The sequence below is a fragment of the Plasmodium berghei genome (assembly GCF_900002375.2).
Source record: "Plasmodium berghei ANKA genome assembly, chromosome: 13".
Taxonomy (NCBI): Eukaryota; Apicomplexa; class Aconoidasida; order Haemosporida; family Plasmodiidae; genus Plasmodium; species Plasmodium berghei.
Window position 1 is genome coordinate 1,715,256 of NC_036171.2, and position 22,025 is coordinate 1,737,280.

The window sequence follows — 22,025 nt, forward strand, 5'->3', positions numbered from 1 at the left end:
ACTAAAACATATGAATGGAAACTTTTCGACGTTGTACAGTTTTAACAAGGCTGGATTTCTTTTTCCTTTTTGATGTTTTAATATTGCCAAGTTTTAAAAATAATATCGTTTTTTTTAACATCCTATTATTTATTTTATTTTATTTTGAGGGATTATTTTTTTTTATTATACGAATTATGTTACAGTTTTAGTGGCAATGGAATATGAAGACTTAATAAAATATATATAGATTACAACATTTAAGTGCTTAAAAAAATAATAAAAAATACGTATATGCATTTTATTTTAACATAATAATATAAATAAAAATATATAAATATTATTTTTTATGTCTAAACATTTGAAACATATATCACAACAATGCTTACATTGTTTATAATATATTTTTCTTTTTTCTTTATGATATTAATGAATGTTATAAAAGTTGATTTGTATCAAATGTTTAAAAATTTGTATATTATATTCACGCTAATATATATACAGAAAGAAAACTTTATATAATTGTAAAAAGTATGACTACATATATACTTATGCATGTGCTTGCATACAATAATTTTCCACTTTAAACATTAAGAACTATCAACGAGTTATACAAAAAATAATAGAATAAATATAGTATAAATAAATATGGAAAAAAAACAAACAATACAACATATTTGCCCACTATAATAATATGAAGTTTCATGTTAAGGTGCATGATAAAAATACATAATATATAGAAAACTCTTTGGACAATCTATGTTTTAATATATATACATATATATAATGTATATTTTTTTTTAATTTAAAAATAATTTAACACGGAAAAATTTTTATTAAAAATGTATTTTGAAATAATGTAATTATTTCATAATATATTTTATTATTATTATATATTTTTTTGTTTATTATGTGTGTATATAAATTTGTGTGATTTGCTCTTTACCTCTATATACAAATATAGTTAACATATTTGTTGGAAAGATATAAAAATATTAATAAAATTGATTTTAAATGTATGAGATAAATAAATATTATGTTGACATATGCTTATGCATTTTTTTAAAATAAAAAAGTTCTAATTTTCTTCGCCACCTGAAAGTTCAATATCACTGCAAATATCTTTATCATTATTTTTGTTATTAACTTTTCTTATTTGCCAATTCCATGATTCAATACCTTCCCCAGCTCTTTTATTTTTTAAACTTATATAATCTTTATCATCATGTAATTTTGCTAACTCACTATATGTGAAAGTTTTATCTTCATATTCTTCCATTGTCATTCTGTTTGTAACATATATTATCGAACCTTTTTCTAAATTATCTTTTACCATTTTCATAGTCATAATACTGTGCATTATATGTAATATAAATGTTGCAGTGAAAAATAAAAGGATTAAGACAATAAATAAAACTGAAAATTCTGTATTTAACTCCTTTAAAGATTCTACATATGGTTTGGTTATGGTGGACTTATCTTTCAACAAATCTAAAAATATATCAATTTTTGTATTCTGGAATAAAAAGAAATGTGTTAAAAAATTATAAATAATGTGATAATAAATATGCCCATATATATAAAGGAAAAATATATGAAAAAAAATAATGTGTGTAAATAGCTAAACATGTTTGAATTTTATAAATATATTACACTAAAAATATTTATGTGCATATAAAGAAAAATATGTATATTCTTTCCCTACCGTTATTGTTACTGTATTCATTAAATTTGAAAATATGGGCACACTTTTTATTAAATCAACATATTTTAGTTTTAATGTGCTAATTGTTTTTATTATTATATGATCTTCATTTAGGTGCATGTGTAATAATATTACTGAAAAAAAGTGTGTAAATATGAATATATAGAAAAATACATGTGTGTGTATTAATATATAAAATTTACTTAAAATAAAATGTAACATATTCTTATAAACCCCACAAAATAATATAAATAATTGCACACACAAATATATAGACATAAAACCACATAAATACTTACCTACTGCTATTATTATATATAATACAGCTATAACATTTGATATAATACTTGTTTCTTGATTTTCATTGTTATTTGCCATTTGGAATTCGTCTTTTACATTTGATTCATATGTTTCATATATTTGTGGAATATTTGAATGATATATTTTTCTTTCTTTATTTTCATCTGATTTATTTTTATTATTATTTTTTTTTAATTTTTCATTTGTCTTTTCAGTGATTTTTTTACTATTATTGTCATCATAAGATTCGTTATTTGACGTTGAATCATCGCTTAAGTTTTCAATAGTTTCCATAAGTTCAACTTCAGTTACATTTTTTTTAATTTTATAATTTTCCTTAAAAAAGGTTGAATTTAATTCATTTATGTGCATTTTATTTTTTACTGCCATTTTCCAAAAAAAAAAATTAAGAAATATCATAAAACGTGTGAAAAATGGAAAAATATGTAAAAATTTAATAAATAATAATATAGCAAAAAAAATTGAAATTTTTCAATTTATTGAAATATATTAAAATTAAATATTAAGTTTATATATAATTCATAAAAATGTGTATAATAAAAACTTTTTATGGAAAACAAATATATAATAAAATGGTTAATGTGTAGACAATAATTTAATATATGTGTAACCATTATAAATATATTAAATATAAATAAATATATTATTATATAGCTTAGAAGGAAACATTACATAAGAAAACAAATTTAATAAAAATAGAAATATTGACAACTTTTTGCAACGCAACTTTGAAATTTAATAGGTTGAGCTGAATTTTCCACAGTATATGTGTAATTTGATAGTGTACACTGTTTCATATAGTTGCAATGCGTATAAATACAAGGATGTTTTTTTTGTTCGGTTCTTGATCTGTTACTAGTTCTTTTTTTTTTGTTAATTTTATTTTTATATTTACAAAACAATAACAAACTAATACAGAATTTTCTTAATGAAATAAACAAATATTTATGTTAATACAAATTTTATCTCATCACAATCTAATTAAATTTGTACAATTATTTTATTTTTAAGAAAAACTGGATATAATAAATATTATTTTTTTTGTGTGTTTACTATTTTGTAAATTATTTTTATTTTATTATTTATTTTTTTTTTTTATCTTTTATATATTTATAATATATTTTTTGTTCTAAATACCATTTCTTCCATAACTCTACTACAAGTTGCCACCTCGAAAAAAATTGCGATTTATGTTTTTTTGTTTTTGATAAAATGGAGGTGGACTTAATTGTTCTTAAGTTAATTCGATAAAAATTAATTAAACTTTTGTATCCATATAATAAATGAAAATAAAAAGTATATATTTATGAAAAATATTTAAAGTAATTGTTCGTTTCTTTATCCCCTTGTTACATTTTCTTAAGTATTTATATCTACAAATATGAAAATACAAAAATAGGCACTAAAATTAAGAAATAAAAATTAAGAAATTGTAACTATATATATTTTTTTTCTTTTTAAAATCCCCTTCAAAATGTGTAACATGGTGACTGTTTATAGTTATAAAAAAAAACTTTTATTATGAACTTGTGGATACATAGATATACAAAATTAAAGCAGAACCATATACTTTCCTATTATGTACAATATCATTTTGTATATTTGCATATGTATATATATATATATATATATATATATATATATATATATATATATATATATATATTTATTTATTTATTTAATAAAAATATTTTGTGCGGACTGTTGTTCTACTCATAATGGTAGCATGCACACGTATAAAATAAAAATATATAATAATAATGCTAAATAATACAAAATTAAAAATTAAATAATGAAACGAAATAAGTAATAGATAAAAACGACGAGAAATGCTGAGGGTTATGAGAGAATTGAAATAATATATTGATATAAAATTCGAATGAAACCATAACGATGTATTTATCTTGTTTGTAATATTTTCTTCGAACTTTTATTACTCATAAAATTTGTTGTTATATTTAATTTCATATTAAAAATATTCCAAATATATATATATATATAGGAGAATATCCATATATATTTATATTCTTCAAGTGCTGAAAATCAGTACCTTTCCCATACATTTGCAACCCTTATAATTTGAAATAAACTGATCAGCATATCTTAGTTTTGTTATTTTACTATCCCCTTTATTTCTACATTATTTATTATATTTTAATTTTTTGTTAATATACTTTTTTATTATTTTTTAAATAATATTTATAATGTTTTATTTGTTTGGAAATAACATATACAAATATATTTATAATTTAATTTACATTAAAAAAAACACTTATTTAAATTTTATATTTTATTTATATATACAAGCTTATATATATATATATATATATATGCTTAAGTATACGCATGTATAAAATACATATATTATATCATTTTGAAAAAATATATATATGACATAAAAAAAGAAAATAGACAAAATCAAAAAATATTCGATGCTTATGTAACGTTTAAAAAATATATTTGCATATATAAATTTAGGATTTTAAAAGGAATACAAAACATATTACAATTTTTAAAAATTACATTAATTGTATAGCATTACATTTTTTTAATTATTTTGTGAATATTCTGCAAAAATTATATAAAGTAATACACACAAAACTATACTCGCATGTGTAATTCCATGATATTTTTGTTTCATCAACTTATTTCCATCTGTTTTAAACACACACACACACATATATATATATATATTCCCCATGTTCATTTAAATTTGCTGTATTTTGGTCTGGGGCCATCATATAATGTTTTCCACACTACCCCACAACAACAGTTACAATATATATATATATATATGCACAAAAAATTAGCCATGCTTGATCCTACTTCCCTTTTTTATCCTGATAACTTTGGCTATATATGGTGTTATTATAACTGTTATAACTATTCTAAGAGGCTCAGTGATTTTTGATGCTATATATGCAAATATGAGTTCTCCCCACAAAGAATCAATTTTTTTATGTAAATTATCATCAATGTATTTATTCAAATGCATTTTTTCTGATAAATATTTTAAATCTGATAATGATATATATTTAAAATGCACAAAAAAATATGAGGCACAAAATGTTATTAGGAAAACACCAAAATATATTCCCAAACCAACATAACCATATTTCTTAAAAAAGTTTTTAATATTTGAATGAGCTATTCTTGATTTATTAATAAGTTTTTCCTGTGATTGTAATAATTTTTCTTTTCTTAATTTATATTTTTTTTTTTCTTCATAATATATATCCATAAACGATTTATTACTATTTCTTCTTAGAAATATAGATATTTTTTTTTTTGTGTTCATTATTGCTTTTCTATATATTTCCTCACTTGAATTATGCTTTAAACTATCTGATTTCATTTTATATTTTTTTAAAATATTTATAAAAAGTTTTTTTTCCATTTCTATTCTTTTTATAACTATTTTATAACTATGCTTGCTTTTGAAATTAATTAACATTTCTTTTATTTTTTTTGTAATTAATATAGAATGAACATTTTTCAAATAAAATTTCCCTCTCCCCCAAATATTATTTTTGTTATAAGTTTTGTTGTTTATTCCTGATAGTTGTTTGTTATTATTATTTAATGTATTATTATAATTATTGATATCATTTTTATCAATATAGCTTGTTTGTTCATGTGTTTTTTTTTGTTTTTCGTCTTTTTCATTTGTCCATTTTCCATTTAAGCCCAAGTCCCCATCATTATGGTTATTCTTGCTCGAAATAGAATGAAACTTTTCTAAACATTTTAAATAGTTATTTTTATTATATGATGATACATATTTATTGGTAATAACATTTTTAAATATATTATTGTTTCTATTTTTGAGTTTTACATTTCCAAAATGGGGAGTGTAAATATCATTATTATTATTATTATTACTATTACTATTGTTTTTATTTATATATTCTGCATAAAAATTTTTAGGATATATAATGATATTCATAGGATATCCATTGTCTTTAAAAATTGTGTCATTTAAATATCGAAAGTTAGTATTTATTTGTTTTATTTTATTATTTTCTGTAAATATTCCATAGTGTGAGATTCTTCTTATATTTTTGAACATCCTTTGGTTCTTTTAAAAATATGTACATGAGGCCAAATAATCATAATATATATATATATATACACTTTATTTTAACATATATTTATAAACATACTGCTTGTTATTTTCTTTTCGTTCGATTTTATGCAAAGGTGTTTGCAGGATTGATAATGAATATACATATATGTATATATTCTTATATAATAATATTTATAAATATGATGTATATTATATTAGGGCATATATATGATTATATATAAAAATCCTTAAATGATGATATACGATTTATACCTTTAATCTTCGTTGCCGCTATAATCTCTATATAATAAAAATCATTTATTAGGAATTATTCACAAAAATATTTTTTTTAAAGTGTATATTTTTTTAAAGAAAAATGGAAAAAATTAAAATAAAAAAAGGAAAAATAAGTCAATGAAATGAAATAATCAAACCAAATAATACAATAACGATAAAATTATAGGAGTGTTAATACGCTATAAAATACTTATATATTTTATTTTTTTCTGAATTTTATAATTTTTCTAGTAGCAAAAATATAATAAAAATAATAAAAAATAAAACTTTTTAAATCTTAATGGAATATGTTTTTTTTGTTCTCTATACAATTTTTTTGTAGTTACTTTTTATTAAGTTGCTATACCCGCGAATTTATACTTTGATATCAACATTGTATATATATACATGTTATATATTTATTATCCATCACGTTTCCATTTTCTTTACATAATAAATAAAATAGAAGATATGAATAATTTGAATTTTAATTGATATATTTTATATCACACACAAAATTGAGGAATTCTCCTTCAGTTGCATTGTTAAGAAACAAATTATAAATACAAAAACAAAAATGAAAAAATAGACCATCCACAATAAAAAAATAAACAGCTAAATAACTAAAAATAAAATAATTTTCTATGTATAAGACGTATTATATTGTTTATGACATAATTTTAAAAAAATGCCAACGAATTTGTGCAACAATTTGAAAGTGATAAAATGACTACATGTATATAATTTTTTATTACATATAAATAAAAGCTGTTTATAATGATACATAGAAAATTTTTAAAATATATTTCACAATATTTTTCCTTTTTATTTTTATACGATTTTATCATACATAATATATATACATAAGGCATATATGTAATGTCGAGAATGCTCACGTTTTGGGCTTTTTTCAAACAACCTCGTATTTTATTTTAAACAAATAGTTTCATTGTATTAAGAAAAAAACATATCCATTTTAAAAATAAGGTATTATGTGTACAAAATTGAGCTCACATATATATATGTAGAAATAATAGCATTTCCATAAATCTTAATATATTATTATTTTTTAAGCACCTTTGAATAGACTCATTGAAAGGGGTAGTTCAATTTTAAACCATTTGGAATACGAGCTATTTTTAATCGCTGAAAGCTCAACTTGTTGTTTATGCAATTCGTTAAAAGTTTTTTGGGTATTTTGTCTTTTTTTATCACAAAGGAATGTTTCTATAACAATTAGCTGATTTAGAAATATTTTCCACTCGCAATTTTTTAAGGATATCATCTAAATAAGTATATGTATATATTTATTAATATATTATGTGTGTATTTATGAAATGTGGACATGTTTTATTAAAAATAATAAGGAAAATATTATTTTTTTTTCTTTATATGATTATACCAAATCTTGGAGGCTCTCGAACCATTTTTCATTTACAAATGAAATACATTTCTACACAAAAATAAAAATCATATAGTTTCATAAAAATTAGCAATCATTAAAAATGTTATAATAACATACCTCATTATATTTATGTTCTGATAAATTAATTATTGCATATTGTATTATTTCGATTAAAACAACAACGTTATCAACTTGAAAAAATCCTAAATTTGTGTAATTTTTTTTTATTATATCGGCTGTATATATTATACCTATTGTTTGAAAAAAATGCACACATAAAAATTTAATGTAACAATGTTTTTATATCCATATAAAAAATATGCATTTATTTACTCTTTTGATTATATTACATTGTTCATTTCTTTTTGCACTTTTTTCAATTGTTATTTTTACAAGATCCACAAAAGCTTGTCTGGAAACCCAGGTAGTCATATCATCAGCTTATTAAAAAAAATATATAATAAATAAAATTAAAAACAAAAAATGTTGAAAATTAAAGATAAAACATCTCTTAAAATTTTTTGTTTTTATAACGCTATTAAATATATTTATTGCAAATATGAAATATATTTTATCTTTTCATTAACCAATTTACATATAACTTGTTATGCACGCTTATATGAATTAGGAATATTTACCATTGGGCTTGAAATTAAAAATTTTTTCCAGTATTGTAGTTAGACAATTTTTAAATAAATTTTCAAAATCTTCACATTCTTCGATTTGATCTATAAAAAAAGGGAATAAAATAAAGAAAAATTCAGTTTTTTATTACAAATGCATCTCTCTCTATATATATATATCTATATATATATGTAGGAAACTGCAGCAATTATTCGCTCTTACTAAAAAAACTTCGAACTTGGGAAATGATCTCTTTGTCAAATAAGCTATTATTGTCATTATTTTGTGTGAACATAATTATAGGGTTTGTGCAACAAAGTATAAGTTTGTCACTAAATATTTTCACCATTTTGTGAAGTATGGAATTTTCTTTATCTTCGTGCATATCATTGTTATTTAATTTTAGATGAAATTTTATTTCTGTATAAAGAAAAAATATATATATTCCTATCAATATAAACATTCAAACTGAATAAATAAAAATAAATGTGTAGATAAAAGTAAGACTCTTACTATTGTTGAAAGTGTTCATGAAGGACACTAAAAGCTCATATTCGATATTTTCATAATTTAAATTGCTTATTTTACACTGAATGAAAATGTTTTAAAAATTTTAAACAAATAGACATGAAATGATATATAAATAAACAAATACATATATGGATAAAAAACAAATGAAGAGAAAAAGTTAAAAATGTGGCATTGAAAAAATTTTCATGAAGAGTTTAATTTTATTTAAAATAAACCGTTTTTGAATATCTCATTGAAAAATCTTGAAGATTAAAAAAATGTATATTTTTATTTTCTGAGTTTAAATTATTTTTATCATCCAGGCTTATATTATCCTTATTTCCTAGTTCAGATTTCTCATAGTTTTCATTACAACAAAGTATGCTATCTTTATCGTTCGTTTCTACATCATTAAGAATATTTGTACTTTTTTCATTTATAATATTTTTCCTTTCTGATAAAACTTTTTGTGCCTTTTCTAAAATCGTCTACATATAAAAATTGAACATATGATTTCTATGCAACAATGAAATACTAAAACTTTTACAAATAAAAATATAATGGATATATTTTTTGAATTTTTATGTTTAAATTTAATTATTTTTTAACCTTTTTCAATTCTCTGCTTGTTAGCGCTTTTAAAATATCTTCGTTCATTTTTTTTGTTGTAAGAGCATGAAAAAATATAATTTATGTATTTTTTTTTTGATAAGAATGATATATAATTTTCGTCATTTTCCGGAAATTTATATTTTATCATTAAAATATGTATACATAAACGTCTATAATATCTAGAGCATACGCCTTGGATAATTGTCTGTAAGCATGTGATATGATATAATTTTCCGTATATAGAATATGCTATAAATAAATAAATATATATATATATATATATATATTCTACTAATAAAAAAATAATGGTGCTTTAAAAAATAGGTAACATAAAGTATATGCATAGGAGTAACGCCTTTTAAAAATAATCAAAAAGTATATTATGATTATTCATGATGTCCATACAAATTTATGTTTTTTTTTCTGTGCAATAATAAGGTAAAGAAAATGGATAAATATAATATTGAAATTTCCTGAAATTGATTCATAAAAATTATAAAAAATAAATTATAAAAATTAAAAGTTTATTTTATTGCGTTTTATACAAATTCTTATAACCCTCCAAAATATTAAATTATACATTCACAATGAGTGGTACAATCTCTATGTTGAAAAAAATACCTAATGAATAACACATGCTTGCAAAGTGTAGCATAACATATGTTTGTATATATACGCATATGTTATTATAAATTTTCAAAATTCATATTTTCAACTTTTAATAAATAAATAAAAAATTAAAAATATACAATTTTTCAACATAGGCAAAATAATGTAACTTAAAGATCTTAATTTAAATGAAAAAGAAAAAAACAAAATTAGATAGGTAAAACGAATAATATATATTTACTATATATGTATTTTTTCATATGCAAAATTATATATATATAATTATATTGTCAGAGGTCATATTATACATGTAAAAAAATAAATAATGAAGCAATTATTTCCAAAGGCAAAATATTTATTTTAAAACAAAAATATTTTGTATAAATTATGTGTATATACGTTATATACATAAAATCGAAATCTGGTTAAAATACACTCAGCGATTTAATTTTGTTAACTCATTACAATCGTTATTTATTTTTAACCTAAAAAAATCGATCTTGAATAAATTATTTTAGGAATAGTTATCCTTGTTGTTTATCTTTTGGTAGGCTGCATGGGTAATTATTACTAGAGTAGTAATTGTTCTTGGAAGAGCCATTCCATATTCCCAACGTTTTCAACGCCAGTAGGCAGCTTCTCGTTAAGTAGTGTTGAATATTGTTGAATAAACGGATTGGTACACCAGCAAAAAATATGCATTCGTATATTGCTATATATGTTATATTCATTGAAAAAAATAACTTGATAATATTTTATGGCTTTTTTATGAAAGCACACAATTTATGCTAGCTAATTATACGAACATTTGGTTTAATGAGCTAAAAAAAAATTACATATGTGTGCATATTTTATTATTGAGGTCATTGCATATTTACATTTTCCAATCTTCTTAGTATTCAATATATATCAAAAATGTAAAAATGTCTTTTTTCATTCCATAAAAAGTATGTATAAAGTATAAGGTATTTAAGATTTGTTACGTTTTTTTTTGTTTAACTAAAATAGTAGCATTAAATAATGATAGTGTATTTTTTTAATTATTTCCTTGCTGTTCATAATATTTTATTAATCCAATAATTATTTCTTTTTGGCTATAAAAAAAAAATGGACAAAAAAATTATGGGGAAAATAATATTTGTTAATTGTTTTATTTCCTTTTTAAAGAAATATATTTTTTTTCTAAATAAATAAATGATAATTGTATGTGTAGGAATAAATTAAATTTTCATAGACTTTTTCCATGTTTTGGTCTTATTAAATATACTTACATTTTTCAATGCAACTATAATAATAGTAATTATTTTATTAGCATTTAAAAAAATTATTTATCTTTTTAATATTATTTTAAGAAAAAATATATACATTTTTAGTGTTAATAACGATATATAAACCTATTCAATAAAATTTTATAAATTAAAACTTTTATACATAACAAACAAATACATGGTGAGTACCTTCCCTTTTAAATGTAGAATTTTTTAAAATTAATAATTAAGATTAAATTATTCATCAAGAATATATTTTTTATTAAGTTCATTATAATCTTAAGGCTGTTAATAAAATTTTAAAACTTCTCATTTTTTAATGAGATTTACCGTATAGTGTTTTTTTTTGAAAAATGTAAATGTGTTTTTTATTAAGGATGAATACAATGTTATCTAAATTTTGGAGTAACAATGCATATTGTACATAATAAATATGAATAAATAAATAAATATACACGAATATCTCTCTTAATTTATAACATGAACAAATTCTTATTGACACAACCGTAAATAGCATTAACTCATAATATTATGTATATAGTTAAAAGACTCATATTCTCAATATATTAACCCATAATATTGTATTATTATTAATGGAAGATATATTTGGAATGTTTGACGAAAACGAGATGGGAAATTTAATGATATATGCCTTGAAGAAGGATACAGAAGATATTACAATGGAGAAACTTGCTGAAATAATAAAAAGCAGCAAGTATATAGTTGCCTTGACAGGGTCTGGAACATCGGAAGAAAGTAACATACCAAGCTTTCGAGGTTCAAATGATTCTATATGGAGTAAATATGATCCCAAAATATATGGAACTATTTGGGGATTTTGGAAATATCCAGAAAAAATATGGGAAGTAATAAAAGACATATCGTCGAATTATGAAATAGGATTAAATCCTGGACATGTAGCTTTATCAAAATTAGAAAATTTAGGATATTTAAAATCTATAATTACACAAAATATTGATGGGTTACATGAAGAAAGTGGAAATACAAAAGTAATTCCTTTGCATGGTAGTGTTTTCGAAGCCTTATGTTGTACATGCAATAAAATAGTACAATTAAATAAAATAATGTTACAAAAAACATCACATTTTATGCATCAACTTCCACCCGAATGTCCATGTGGTGGAATATTTAAACCAAACATTGTTTTATTTGGAGAAGTTATATCAAAAGATTTATTAAAGGAAGCTGAACATGAAATAACAAAATGCGATTTGCTATTAGTTATCGGAACATCTTCCACTGTATCAACAGCTACTAATTTATGTTATTTTGCCAGCAAAAAAAAAAAAAAAATTGTTGAAATAAATATAGAAAAGACGTATATAACGAATAAAATGGCTGATTATCACGTACTCGCAAAGTTTAGTGAGTTAGCTAATTTGATCGAAATATTAAAAGAGGAAAAATAATAGCATATGGATATTTGTGAGTATACACAATAAGCTTTATTATTAAAATTTTTTATTTCACTTATTTTTTCGTAATTTTGTTTGTTTTGTTTATGCTATTATATGATTTTCCCATTTTTTCTTATGCTATGTCCGATCTTTGGTTAGCTGAAAATTTTTCCTTTAAATACAAAAAAATAGATTTCACTTTTTCATCATCAGGAACATCTGAATATTTATTTAGATGCCTATAAAATGTGCATAATATATCTAAAGACGCATGCATGTTATTGAACCATTTTTCCCATTTATCGTAATTTATAGTAATATCGGGTTCTTCTAAATATATATAAATATTTTCATTATTTATTTCTCTGTTCAATTTTTTCAATACATATTCTATATCTTCTGATTTTTTAAGAACATACCCAATTATAATAAATATAAATATAGTACCACTTTTTGATAAAATATTATTTTGAAATGTTTTATTCATAAGATTAATTAGTTTTAATTTTTCATCCCCTATATTTTTTACAAGTTCTTCTAAATATTCAATAATATTTTTCATTGCTTCTTTAAAAGGTTTAAATTTATTATTTTTATAAATTAAATATATGCAATCTAATAAATGGATAGGGTTTGTAAAGTATACATTTACTTCGTCATTTTCTTCACTAATATTATTAATATGATTTTGAATATTTTCTTGGGATTCACCTAATTGTGTATATATATATTTTATAGCATCTTGTTTGTTACAAGCTGATACTATTTGATCATAAAAAAAGTTACTTTTTTCTTTTATTAATGATTTAATTGTTTCAATAGTATTAATTTTATTTTCATATTGTTCTTTTTCTTTTTTTATATTTTTTAATTTTTCTTCATTTCTTTTTTGAATTTCTTCTTCCTCTTCTTTAGTTTTTATTCTCCCTTTATTTAACAACTCTTCTTCGTCTTTTTTTTTTTGTTTTTCTTGTAATAATTTTTGTTCGATTTGCTTTTTTTTTTCAATTTCATAATTTTCTTTAAAAACGCTTAATTCTTCTTCAAATATATTATAAATTATCTCATATCGTTCTAATAATATATCTACATTTTTTATCATCTTTTCTCCATATATTTTTTTTTCTTCACATGTTTCATTCCTTCTTAGTTTTATTCTTGTTATAATTGGTTGAATTTTTTTTAATTTATTATCTAGTTCATTATATAGACTAAGTTTGTTGAATATTTCCTCTTCTTTTGAGTTAATTAATTCACTGCAAATTCCTTTCATTTCTTCTATAGACATCTCTGCTATTTTGTAGTCTGTCATTGTATATACATATAAAAAAATAAATAAATAAAATTTTAGTTAAATAAAAATGGTTAAAAATCTTTTGGTTCTTAGTTAAAAAAATGCCATATTTGGGGCATGTATATATATATACAAATTTTCTTGTATTTTTTATTTTACACAATATTGTAAGTATATAAGAATTGCTCTCGCTTTTATTATGAATCATTCTACAACGGATTTATATAAAAATTATCCTTACAAAATAGAATAGCAAAAATAAAAAAATCAAATATATATATTTATGTACCTTCATCCATACATGTATCAAAATTTGTCAAAATAAATCATGAAAAAAAAAAATTTATTTCCCAGAAACGTCTGCTGCATATTTGAAAATTATATGTAAATTCGATAAACAATCTAAAAATATTTTTTAAATAATTTTTTTTTAAAGTCCAAGGTTAGCTAACTTTATGGAATAATAATACTCCCAAAAATTAAAATTAAAATATAAGAAAAATATGAATACCTAAAATAACTGAAAAGTATGGCGAAAATAACCGAATTAGTTATAACCCTAAAATAGCAATATTGAATGGTGATGCAAAAAATTTATGATATATAGATTTACTTATTATTTAAATAAAAACTTAAAAAAATAATAAAATAAATAAATTATAATTTAAAATATATTTAATATAGTATACCCCCCCCATTTGTATTAAACATTACAATTTTATTACTATTCTCGTAAAATATATTATGTGTGATATAAATAAAACCATCAAATAATGTTCCTACGCTCTATACACACATATAAGATCCACGCAATGCTTTATAAGCATGATAAAAAAATATTATTTAAAACACAATAAAAAACAAAACTATAATATTATAAAGAAATATCAATAATAATATACGAATAAGTTGTTATGTGGTAATATATTTATTATGATAATTTCCAAGTTTAAAAAATTTACAAAATAAAAAAATATTTATAACGGAAAATATGTATGTTGCAAGCAAATAAGTGATAATTTCATATATATATATGTGAATAAAAAAGATTAATAAAAGATGAGATTAATAATATATAAAAACTCATAGGTGTAAAAATATACACAACACAATAAAAAAAATTAATTACTTTTCAATTCTCTTTCTGCTCTTTCAAGTAAAGTTAAATTTCTCTGTTCATTGGGCCTACACATTAGGAAAAAAATAATATACAAATATTTAAGACATATTTCATATATGTAAAATATATATAATTTGCTAATTAAATATTAATATGTAACTCACTGTTTATAATCATAAAGGAGCTCAAATGAACCAGTTCCAATTGGAATATTTTTTCCTACTATTATACTTTCACTAATATTGTTAATTTCGTCGTTATTTTTAAAAAACGATGAAACAAATAAATGCTCGTTCGTTTCCTCAAAGGATGCCAACATTAATGTACTTTGACGGGCCTTTTGTATACCAAATCTGTTAATGCCTAAAATTTCTCCTCTAAAAAAAAAAAAAATACAAATATAATGAAAATGTAATAAAAACAAAATGAAATAATCAGCCTGTAAAACCACAAACTGATAAAATATATGGACAAATATACACACACATATTATATTTTATAATTGTCTTACGTAAATGCCATTATATCAGCTAATAACATGATATGTCTTATGTCTATGTCAATACTATATGCTTCAATACATTTTTTAATTTCATTTATTATAGTTACTCTTGCTGCTTCTATTCCTAATACCTGTACAAAAATATGAAAAAAATAAATAATATAAGTATAGTAATGTAAATAAAATGGTATTATTAGGATACGTTTTTTTTATTTTTTTTTATGAACAAACCTGAAAAACGTTAATCACATGATTTGATATAATATGCTTGAAATCGACACCCTCTAAACCAAGAATATAATTTAGGGCATTTCCTTCGACTAATATTGAATATTGCGTTTTTTTTTTTTTTTGTTTTTTTTGATAATAATTATTTTTTTCCTTTAAATCATTCGATGTGTCATAATAGTCTTCATCATATATTTCAATTTTATCATTAATTATATTTTCAACATTTATTTCATCAAATTTTAAGTTATCAAGATTTGCTGTGTTGAGGTCTATCATTTGTTCATCATTTTTTGAATTACCACCACAGAAAATGGTGTTATTTCCACTGTGATGATTTATAGTTATTTTCTCAGTTTTTACTTTTTCCTTTTCTAATCGTTTTGCGTAATTATCATTATTTTTCAATTGGCTGTTCAATGTATCCATTACATGTTCTACATTTATATTTTGTTCTTTTTCTTTAAAAATTTTGTCAACTATATTATTGTTAACATTTCCATCATGAACAGCATCAGAACTAGAAATATGATTTTCCAAAAGGGTTTCGTTGCAATCATTTGCTTGTTTTATTTTTATATTATCAAAGATATTTTGTGTGTTATTTATGAATGAATTAATTTTATTATCCAAGTCATTATCATGATTTTCTTCTAGTTCTTCATCATCTGTTACTTCGATTTCTTCCTTTTTAATTATACATCGCTTAATGTCTTTATCACCATATACTAATAAATCTAATAAGCCCTTTTTTAATGACTCAATTTGAAAAAATATAAATTCATCATTTTTTATAGAAATATGTAATTTATAATTATTTATAACATCAATGTGTATTTTGTTGATTTTTATTTTGCTAATGTGTGTTTGTTTTAATATAACATCTCTAATAGTATATGCATTAATATTTAAAAATAATTTCTGTATAAGATCTTCATTAAATTTTATAGATATAAATATTCCTTTAGAACAATAATTTTCTTTTATATATTCACATATATCTCTTATTGACGTTTTTTCAAGTTTAGATTTCATCATCAAAGCAAAGTTATAATTATCTTTTATCCGTAAAGGAATGTTTAATATTGGTGTTTGAATAACATTTGATGCATTTATTATTTCCTTTATACGAGGAACACCAAGCGTAACATTCATACTAGCTACTCCGGCAAAATGAAAAGTTTTTAAAGTCATTTGTGTACCTGGTTCACCAATTGATTGAGCAGAAATTGATCCAACTGCATCTCCAGGGGATGATATATACTTGAAATATTTCGAAATGTTAAAATAAATGAATATATATAACTGTTTTAAATTTATAAAAGAATAATCATATATCATAGATCTGTATGATGAATCATAAAAATTACATTTATCATTTCCTTTTACAAAATTATAGTAATCATTTTTTTTAATTAATTCAACACCTTTTTTATATTTAAAAAATTTGTATATATTTATAGCCTTTAATAATAACCATTTTTTTATTTCTTCAATATATATTTTCATTGTTTTTGTATTTTTTTGATGTGTTGGATTTTCTCTTTTGGATATATTTGTATGACAATAAATATTTAAAGGAATTGTTTCAGTAACATAATTTAATAAAAAATTTGTCCATTTTAATATTTCATAAGGAAATAATATATAATGTTGTTTAACATCACATACTATTTCAAAAACACTAACAAATGCTATAATATTTTTAATCATTTGTTTGTAACATTTATTTTCATATAATAATTCACATTCATTTACCTTATCAAATATGTCTATATATTCATTTTTTATATTTTTATTAAAATTAAAATTATTTTGTATATACTGATTAAATGAAATATTATTCTTATTATTTCCTTCTTTATATAAATGTATTTTAGATAGTATACCTTTATTTGTTATGGTTGTTATGTCATCAATTTCACTATTTTCTTTTGTAACAATTCTCATTAATTGTTTAATAAAAGTAGAATCATCCATTGATGGGTAAAAATAATCATCTTTTAATTTTTCTTTTATTCTGTTTATTTTCTTTTTTTCTTTTTTATAAATATTATTCACAATTTCAATTTTTTTTCTAATATTTTTACTCATTTTGTTATATTTACTATTTAAATATTTTAGTTCTGTTTCATTCAAACATATTATACCACTACTATTTATGTCATTATTTTTAATGTAAACTTTTTTTTTTAATATATTTATGCATTCAACAACATTTCTATATTGATTAAGATGATATGCTATTTCTTTGACTTTATTTGATGGTAATATTGTTTGATTTTCTTCACTCTTTAATTTTATTATTTCTAATTTATTTATTTCAGATTCATAATTTTCTTGAGATAAAACTATTTTTGTTTCCCCTTGTCTTTGTTTATTTGTTTGTTCTCGTTTTTCATTTATTTCGTCACCATTTTCACCAAGTATTTTTCCAACAAACTCAACATCATGTTCCAAAGGTATAAGCACACTATCTTCATTAATTTCTTTTATTTTTTGCGAAATTTTGTTAATTATTTTGGATAAAAAAGACGAATTTTTTTGAAAATTTTCTGAAAACGGAATAGAACCAAATGAATTCAAGAAATCATTATTATATCCTTTTTTATCATCTGAATCATTAATAATATAATTATCTTTTTCTATTTCTTTGGAATTTTTTAATAAATCATATTGTTTAATTTTTCTGGGTTTATATAAAAATAATGTATGGCTAGGAGATATTGAAATTATATGATTATAAATTTTGTCAAATTGATCCATGTATGTATGATTGCTATCAATATAAGACGGATTTAATGCATCATCTCCATAAATGAATTGTATAATTTGTTTATCACACGATCTAACAGAATAATCATAATGTATAGATAAATCTTCTAAGGCTTTCATAAGCCTTCTTTGCATATAACCAGTTTCAGCAGTTTTAACAGCAGTGTCTACTAACCCTTCTCGTCCTGACATAGTGTGAAAAAAAAATTCTGTTGGATTTAATCCTGTATAAAAAGAATTTTGAACAAATCCTCTACTTTCTGATCCTTTACAATGAAAATTAAAATGTGGTAATGTTCTATTAATAAATCCATTTTGTATTCTTTGTCCTGATACATTTTGTTGACCAACACATGCAATCATTTGAGCTATATTTATTAATGCACCTTTTGCTCCAGAATTAAACATAATTAAAGGTTTGTTTAAATATGGTAAATATTGATTACATGTTTTACCTGCATCATTACGCAAATCATCTAAAATACTTTTTACTTTAATTTCTAATGTCTCTTCTAATGTACATCCTGGTTGAATTTGCATTTTTTTTTCATTATAAAGTATTATTTCTTTGTTTACTTTTTCATATCCATTTAAAAGTAAATCTCTTTTTTTATCAGTTAATACACGGGATGGTGTTACATCATCAATTCCAATTGTCATGCCTTTATTTGAAAAATATCGACTACTTAATTTTGAAAATCTGTTCATTATTTGTAACGCTATTTGAGTCGAATTATTATGTATTAAATAATAAAAAAGTCCATACTTAGATGCACCAAGAACTTTTTTCCCTAATGATCCACAAATTAATTCTGATTTATAAAAACAAACATATGAATCATCTCGTGATAAATATTTTAAATCTCCATTTTTTGTTGAATATTCTCTTTCTTTCATTTCAAAATTTATTATTGTATTTTCACTTTTATTCGGTTTTATTAAAACACTTATTAATTGTTTTCCTGTCCATAATTCTTTTGGTTTTAATATTGCTGGTACAGGTAATTCTATATCAATTTTAGCATCAGAAAAATATGAGCATAATAAACAAAATAAATCTCTATCAAGAAATGTATCTTTATTTGTAATAACATATGAAGCAGATAAAAAATCTTGTGTTAATGCAATTATAACTTCTCCATTTTTTGGAGTAATTAAATTATGTTTTACATTCATTAAATATAAAGCTTCTGCCCGAGATTCTTCAGTTTGAGGTACATGCAAATTCATTTCGTCCCCGTCAAAATCTGCATTATAAGGGCTACAAACACATTCATTAAAACGAAATGTTTTATAATCCATAACTCGAGCTTTATGACACATAATAGACATACGATGTAAAGATGGCTGTCTATTAAATAATACAATATCTCCATCACAAATATGTCTTTCCACTATATCTCCAATTTTAAGATTATCAATTACATATTTTTTGTTTGCATATTTTAAACTAATTCTGTTTGCTCCCAAATTATTATTACTACTATTTTGATTTTGTTCATGGTTTATATTTAATTCTGTACTTTTGTTAACATAACGTTTTACTATATCAATAATAGAGTTTCCGACTTTTCCATTTTCGTCACAATTCATGCTAACATTTTTTTTAATAATATAATTAGCTCCTGGCCAGACGTTTGACCCATTTCTTATTAACATTTTTAATTTTTCTATATTATATTTATTAACTGTTTCAGGATAAGTTAATCTCATTGCTATTATTTTGGGTATAACAACTTCATCTATTGATATATTGGGGTCTGGAGAAATTACGGTTCGACTTGAAAAATCAACTCTTTTTCCTGATAAGTTACATCTAAATCTACCTTCTTTTCCTTTTAATCTTTGACATATTCCTCTGCCTGGTTTAGAAATATTTTGCGTTGCTAATAATTGAGAAACAGCTGGTGAATCACTATTTATAAACCTAGTAACTTGTAATTGTAAAAATTCTATATTTCCAAGAAATTGATTTGTTTGATATCCATTATAAGATTGATTATTTATAGTATTGTTTAATTGTGCAATTTCTGATAATATACATGTTAAATCATCTTCTGCTGTTCCATGCTCATCTATAATTACAGATGGTCTTATTGTATTTGGAGGTACTATCAATGTAGTAATAATAAGTTTTTCTGGATTTTCAATATTTAGCAATTTTATATAAAATGGATTTATATTTTTAAATAATTTTAATACATATAAACTATTTAAATCTTCTTCTTTTATAACTTGTTTTCCATTTTCCTTTACTTTAACTATATGTTTTAATTTCATAAATTGATCTAAACTTGGTTTTATTATTTTTTTTATCACACCTTGTGGACTTCCACAATTATAACATTTGTTTACTTTTTTGCATATACTTAATATTCTCTTAAAAAATTGTCTTTTAAAAAGTGAATCATCTATATTTTTTTTTTTTTTTAAATTAGAAAAAAATTCGATTTTTTCTAATGGTAATAATAAATGAGAACAAGTTTTACATATGCAATATAAAATATGAATAATATATTTATAATATCCTATATGAAAAACTGGATAGTTTAATTCTATATAACCAAAATGACCCGAACAATTAATTAATTTTTTTTTACATGTTTCACATATAGAGTTACTTTTATGTGCTCCTAATCTTAAATCTAATACTCCATATGGATATGGAACACCATTACTATTATTTTTATACATTTCTCTATTTAATATTTTTACTTCTGAATATCTTATTATATCTTCTTTGCCCATAATACCAAAATTTATACTTTTTATTTCATAGTTATTTTTTACATCTTTTACAAAATTTTTTTTCATGCTTTTATGGTGGATAAGCGTCTTTAGTTCATCGATTTTTATATTATTCGCCATTTTTCCTAATTATTTTCAACTTTTATTTGTTCATTCTGTACAAACTTGTAAGCCAAGAAGATGGCACTCCTTCGTACCTCTTTCGCTTTTTATTTTTCTAAATTGTGGGAAAAAACCCATTCCGACCTATTTCATATATAGGATCAAGGCCCCTTTGTCTGTTGATGTATATATATTTTTGTATCTAAATGTTTATGTAAATGATTATGTAAATACTTATGTAAGTGCTTATCTAAATACTTGTGTAAATACTTATGTAAGTGCTTATCTAAATACTTGTGTAAATGCTTATGTAAATGCTTATGTAAATGCTTATCTAAATACTTGTGTAAACGTTTGTATATCTTTTGCAATGCCTGTTAATAACAGGAAATGACCCCCCCTCAATATTATAGTGATTGAAGGATAATTGCTAGGCTAATATGAAATATAATTTCATACTTAG

At 21.7% G+C, this 22,025-nt stretch overlaps 6 protein-coding genes and 1 non-coding gene across 7 annotated transcripts; 2 read left to right on the forward strand and 5 right to left on the reverse strand.

Annotated features, from left to right (window-relative positions):
- Positions 1-1,057: 1,057 nt before the first annotated feature.
- On the reverse strand, positions 1,058-2,374 carry PBANKA_1343500 (conserved protein, unknown function; the record flags this gene model as incomplete). The annotated part of the gene is made up of 3 exons (XM_034567056.1): positions 1,058-1,495; positions 1,685-1,818; positions 1,984-2,374. The coding sequence occupies 3 exons, from the start codon at positions 2,372-2,374 to the stop codon at positions 1,058-1,060; spliced, it is 963 nt and encodes a 320-aa protein (XP_034423592.1).
- A 2,437-nt stretch (positions 2,375-4,811) lies between these two features.
- On the reverse strand, positions 4,812-6,074 carry PBANKA_1343600 (conserved protein, unknown function; the record flags this gene model as incomplete). The annotated part of the gene is made up of 1 exon (XM_034567057.1): positions 4,812-6,074. The coding sequence occupies one exon, from the start codon at positions 6,072-6,074 to the stop codon at positions 4,812-4,814; it is 1,263 nt and encodes a 420-aa protein (XP_034423593.1).
- A 1,342-nt stretch (positions 6,075-7,416) lies between these two features.
- PBANKA_1343700 (conserved Plasmodium protein, unknown function) lies at positions 7,417-9,543 on the reverse strand (the record flags this gene model as incomplete). The annotated part of the gene is made up of 9 exons (XM_034567058.1): positions 7,417-7,632; positions 7,750-7,800; positions 7,870-8,003; positions 8,103-8,192; positions 8,391-8,480; positions 8,599-8,796; positions 8,890-8,965; positions 9,123-9,374; positions 9,496-9,543. The coding sequence occupies 9 exons, from the start codon at positions 9,541-9,543 to the stop codon at positions 7,417-7,419; spliced, it is 1,155 nt and encodes a 384-aa protein (XP_034423594.1).
- Positions 9,544-10,527: 984 nt separating this feature from the next.
- PBANKA_1343750 lies at positions 10,528-10,798 on the forward strand. Its single transcript, XR_004611907.1, has one exon. It is a non-coding gene; the product is annotated as a Plasmodium RNA of unknown function RUF1 (non-coding RNA).
- Positions 10,799-11,968: 1,170 nt separating this feature from the next.
- Positions 11,969-12,805, forward strand: PBANKA_1343800 (transcriptional regulatory protein sir2a; the record flags this gene model as incomplete). The annotated part of the gene is made up of 1 exon (XM_034567059.1): positions 11,969-12,805. One exon carries the CDS (start codon positions 11,969-11,971, stop codon positions 12,803-12,805), a length of 837 nt encoding a protein of 278 aa, XP_034423595.1.
- Positions 12,806-12,926: 121 nt separating this feature from the next.
- On the reverse strand, positions 12,927-14,105 carry PBANKA_1343900 (PUB domain-containing protein, putative; the record flags this gene model as incomplete). The annotated part of the gene is made up of 1 exon (XM_034567060.1): positions 12,927-14,105. One exon carries the CDS (start codon positions 14,103-14,105, stop codon positions 12,927-12,929), a length of 1,179 nt encoding a protein of 392 aa, XP_034423596.1.
- Positions 14,106-15,208: 1,103 nt separating this feature from the next.
- PBANKA_1344000 (DNA-directed RNA polymerase III subunit RPC1, putative) lies at positions 15,209-21,580 on the reverse strand (the record flags this gene model as incomplete). Its single annotated transcript, XM_034567061.1, has 4 exons — positions 15,209-15,272; positions 15,372-15,584; positions 15,719-15,840; positions 15,941-21,580. The coding sequence occupies 4 exons, from the start codon at positions 21,578-21,580 to the stop codon at positions 15,209-15,211; spliced, it is 6,039 nt and encodes a 2,012-aa protein (XP_034423597.1).
- Between the last annotated feature and the right edge of the window lie 445 nt (positions 21,581-22,025).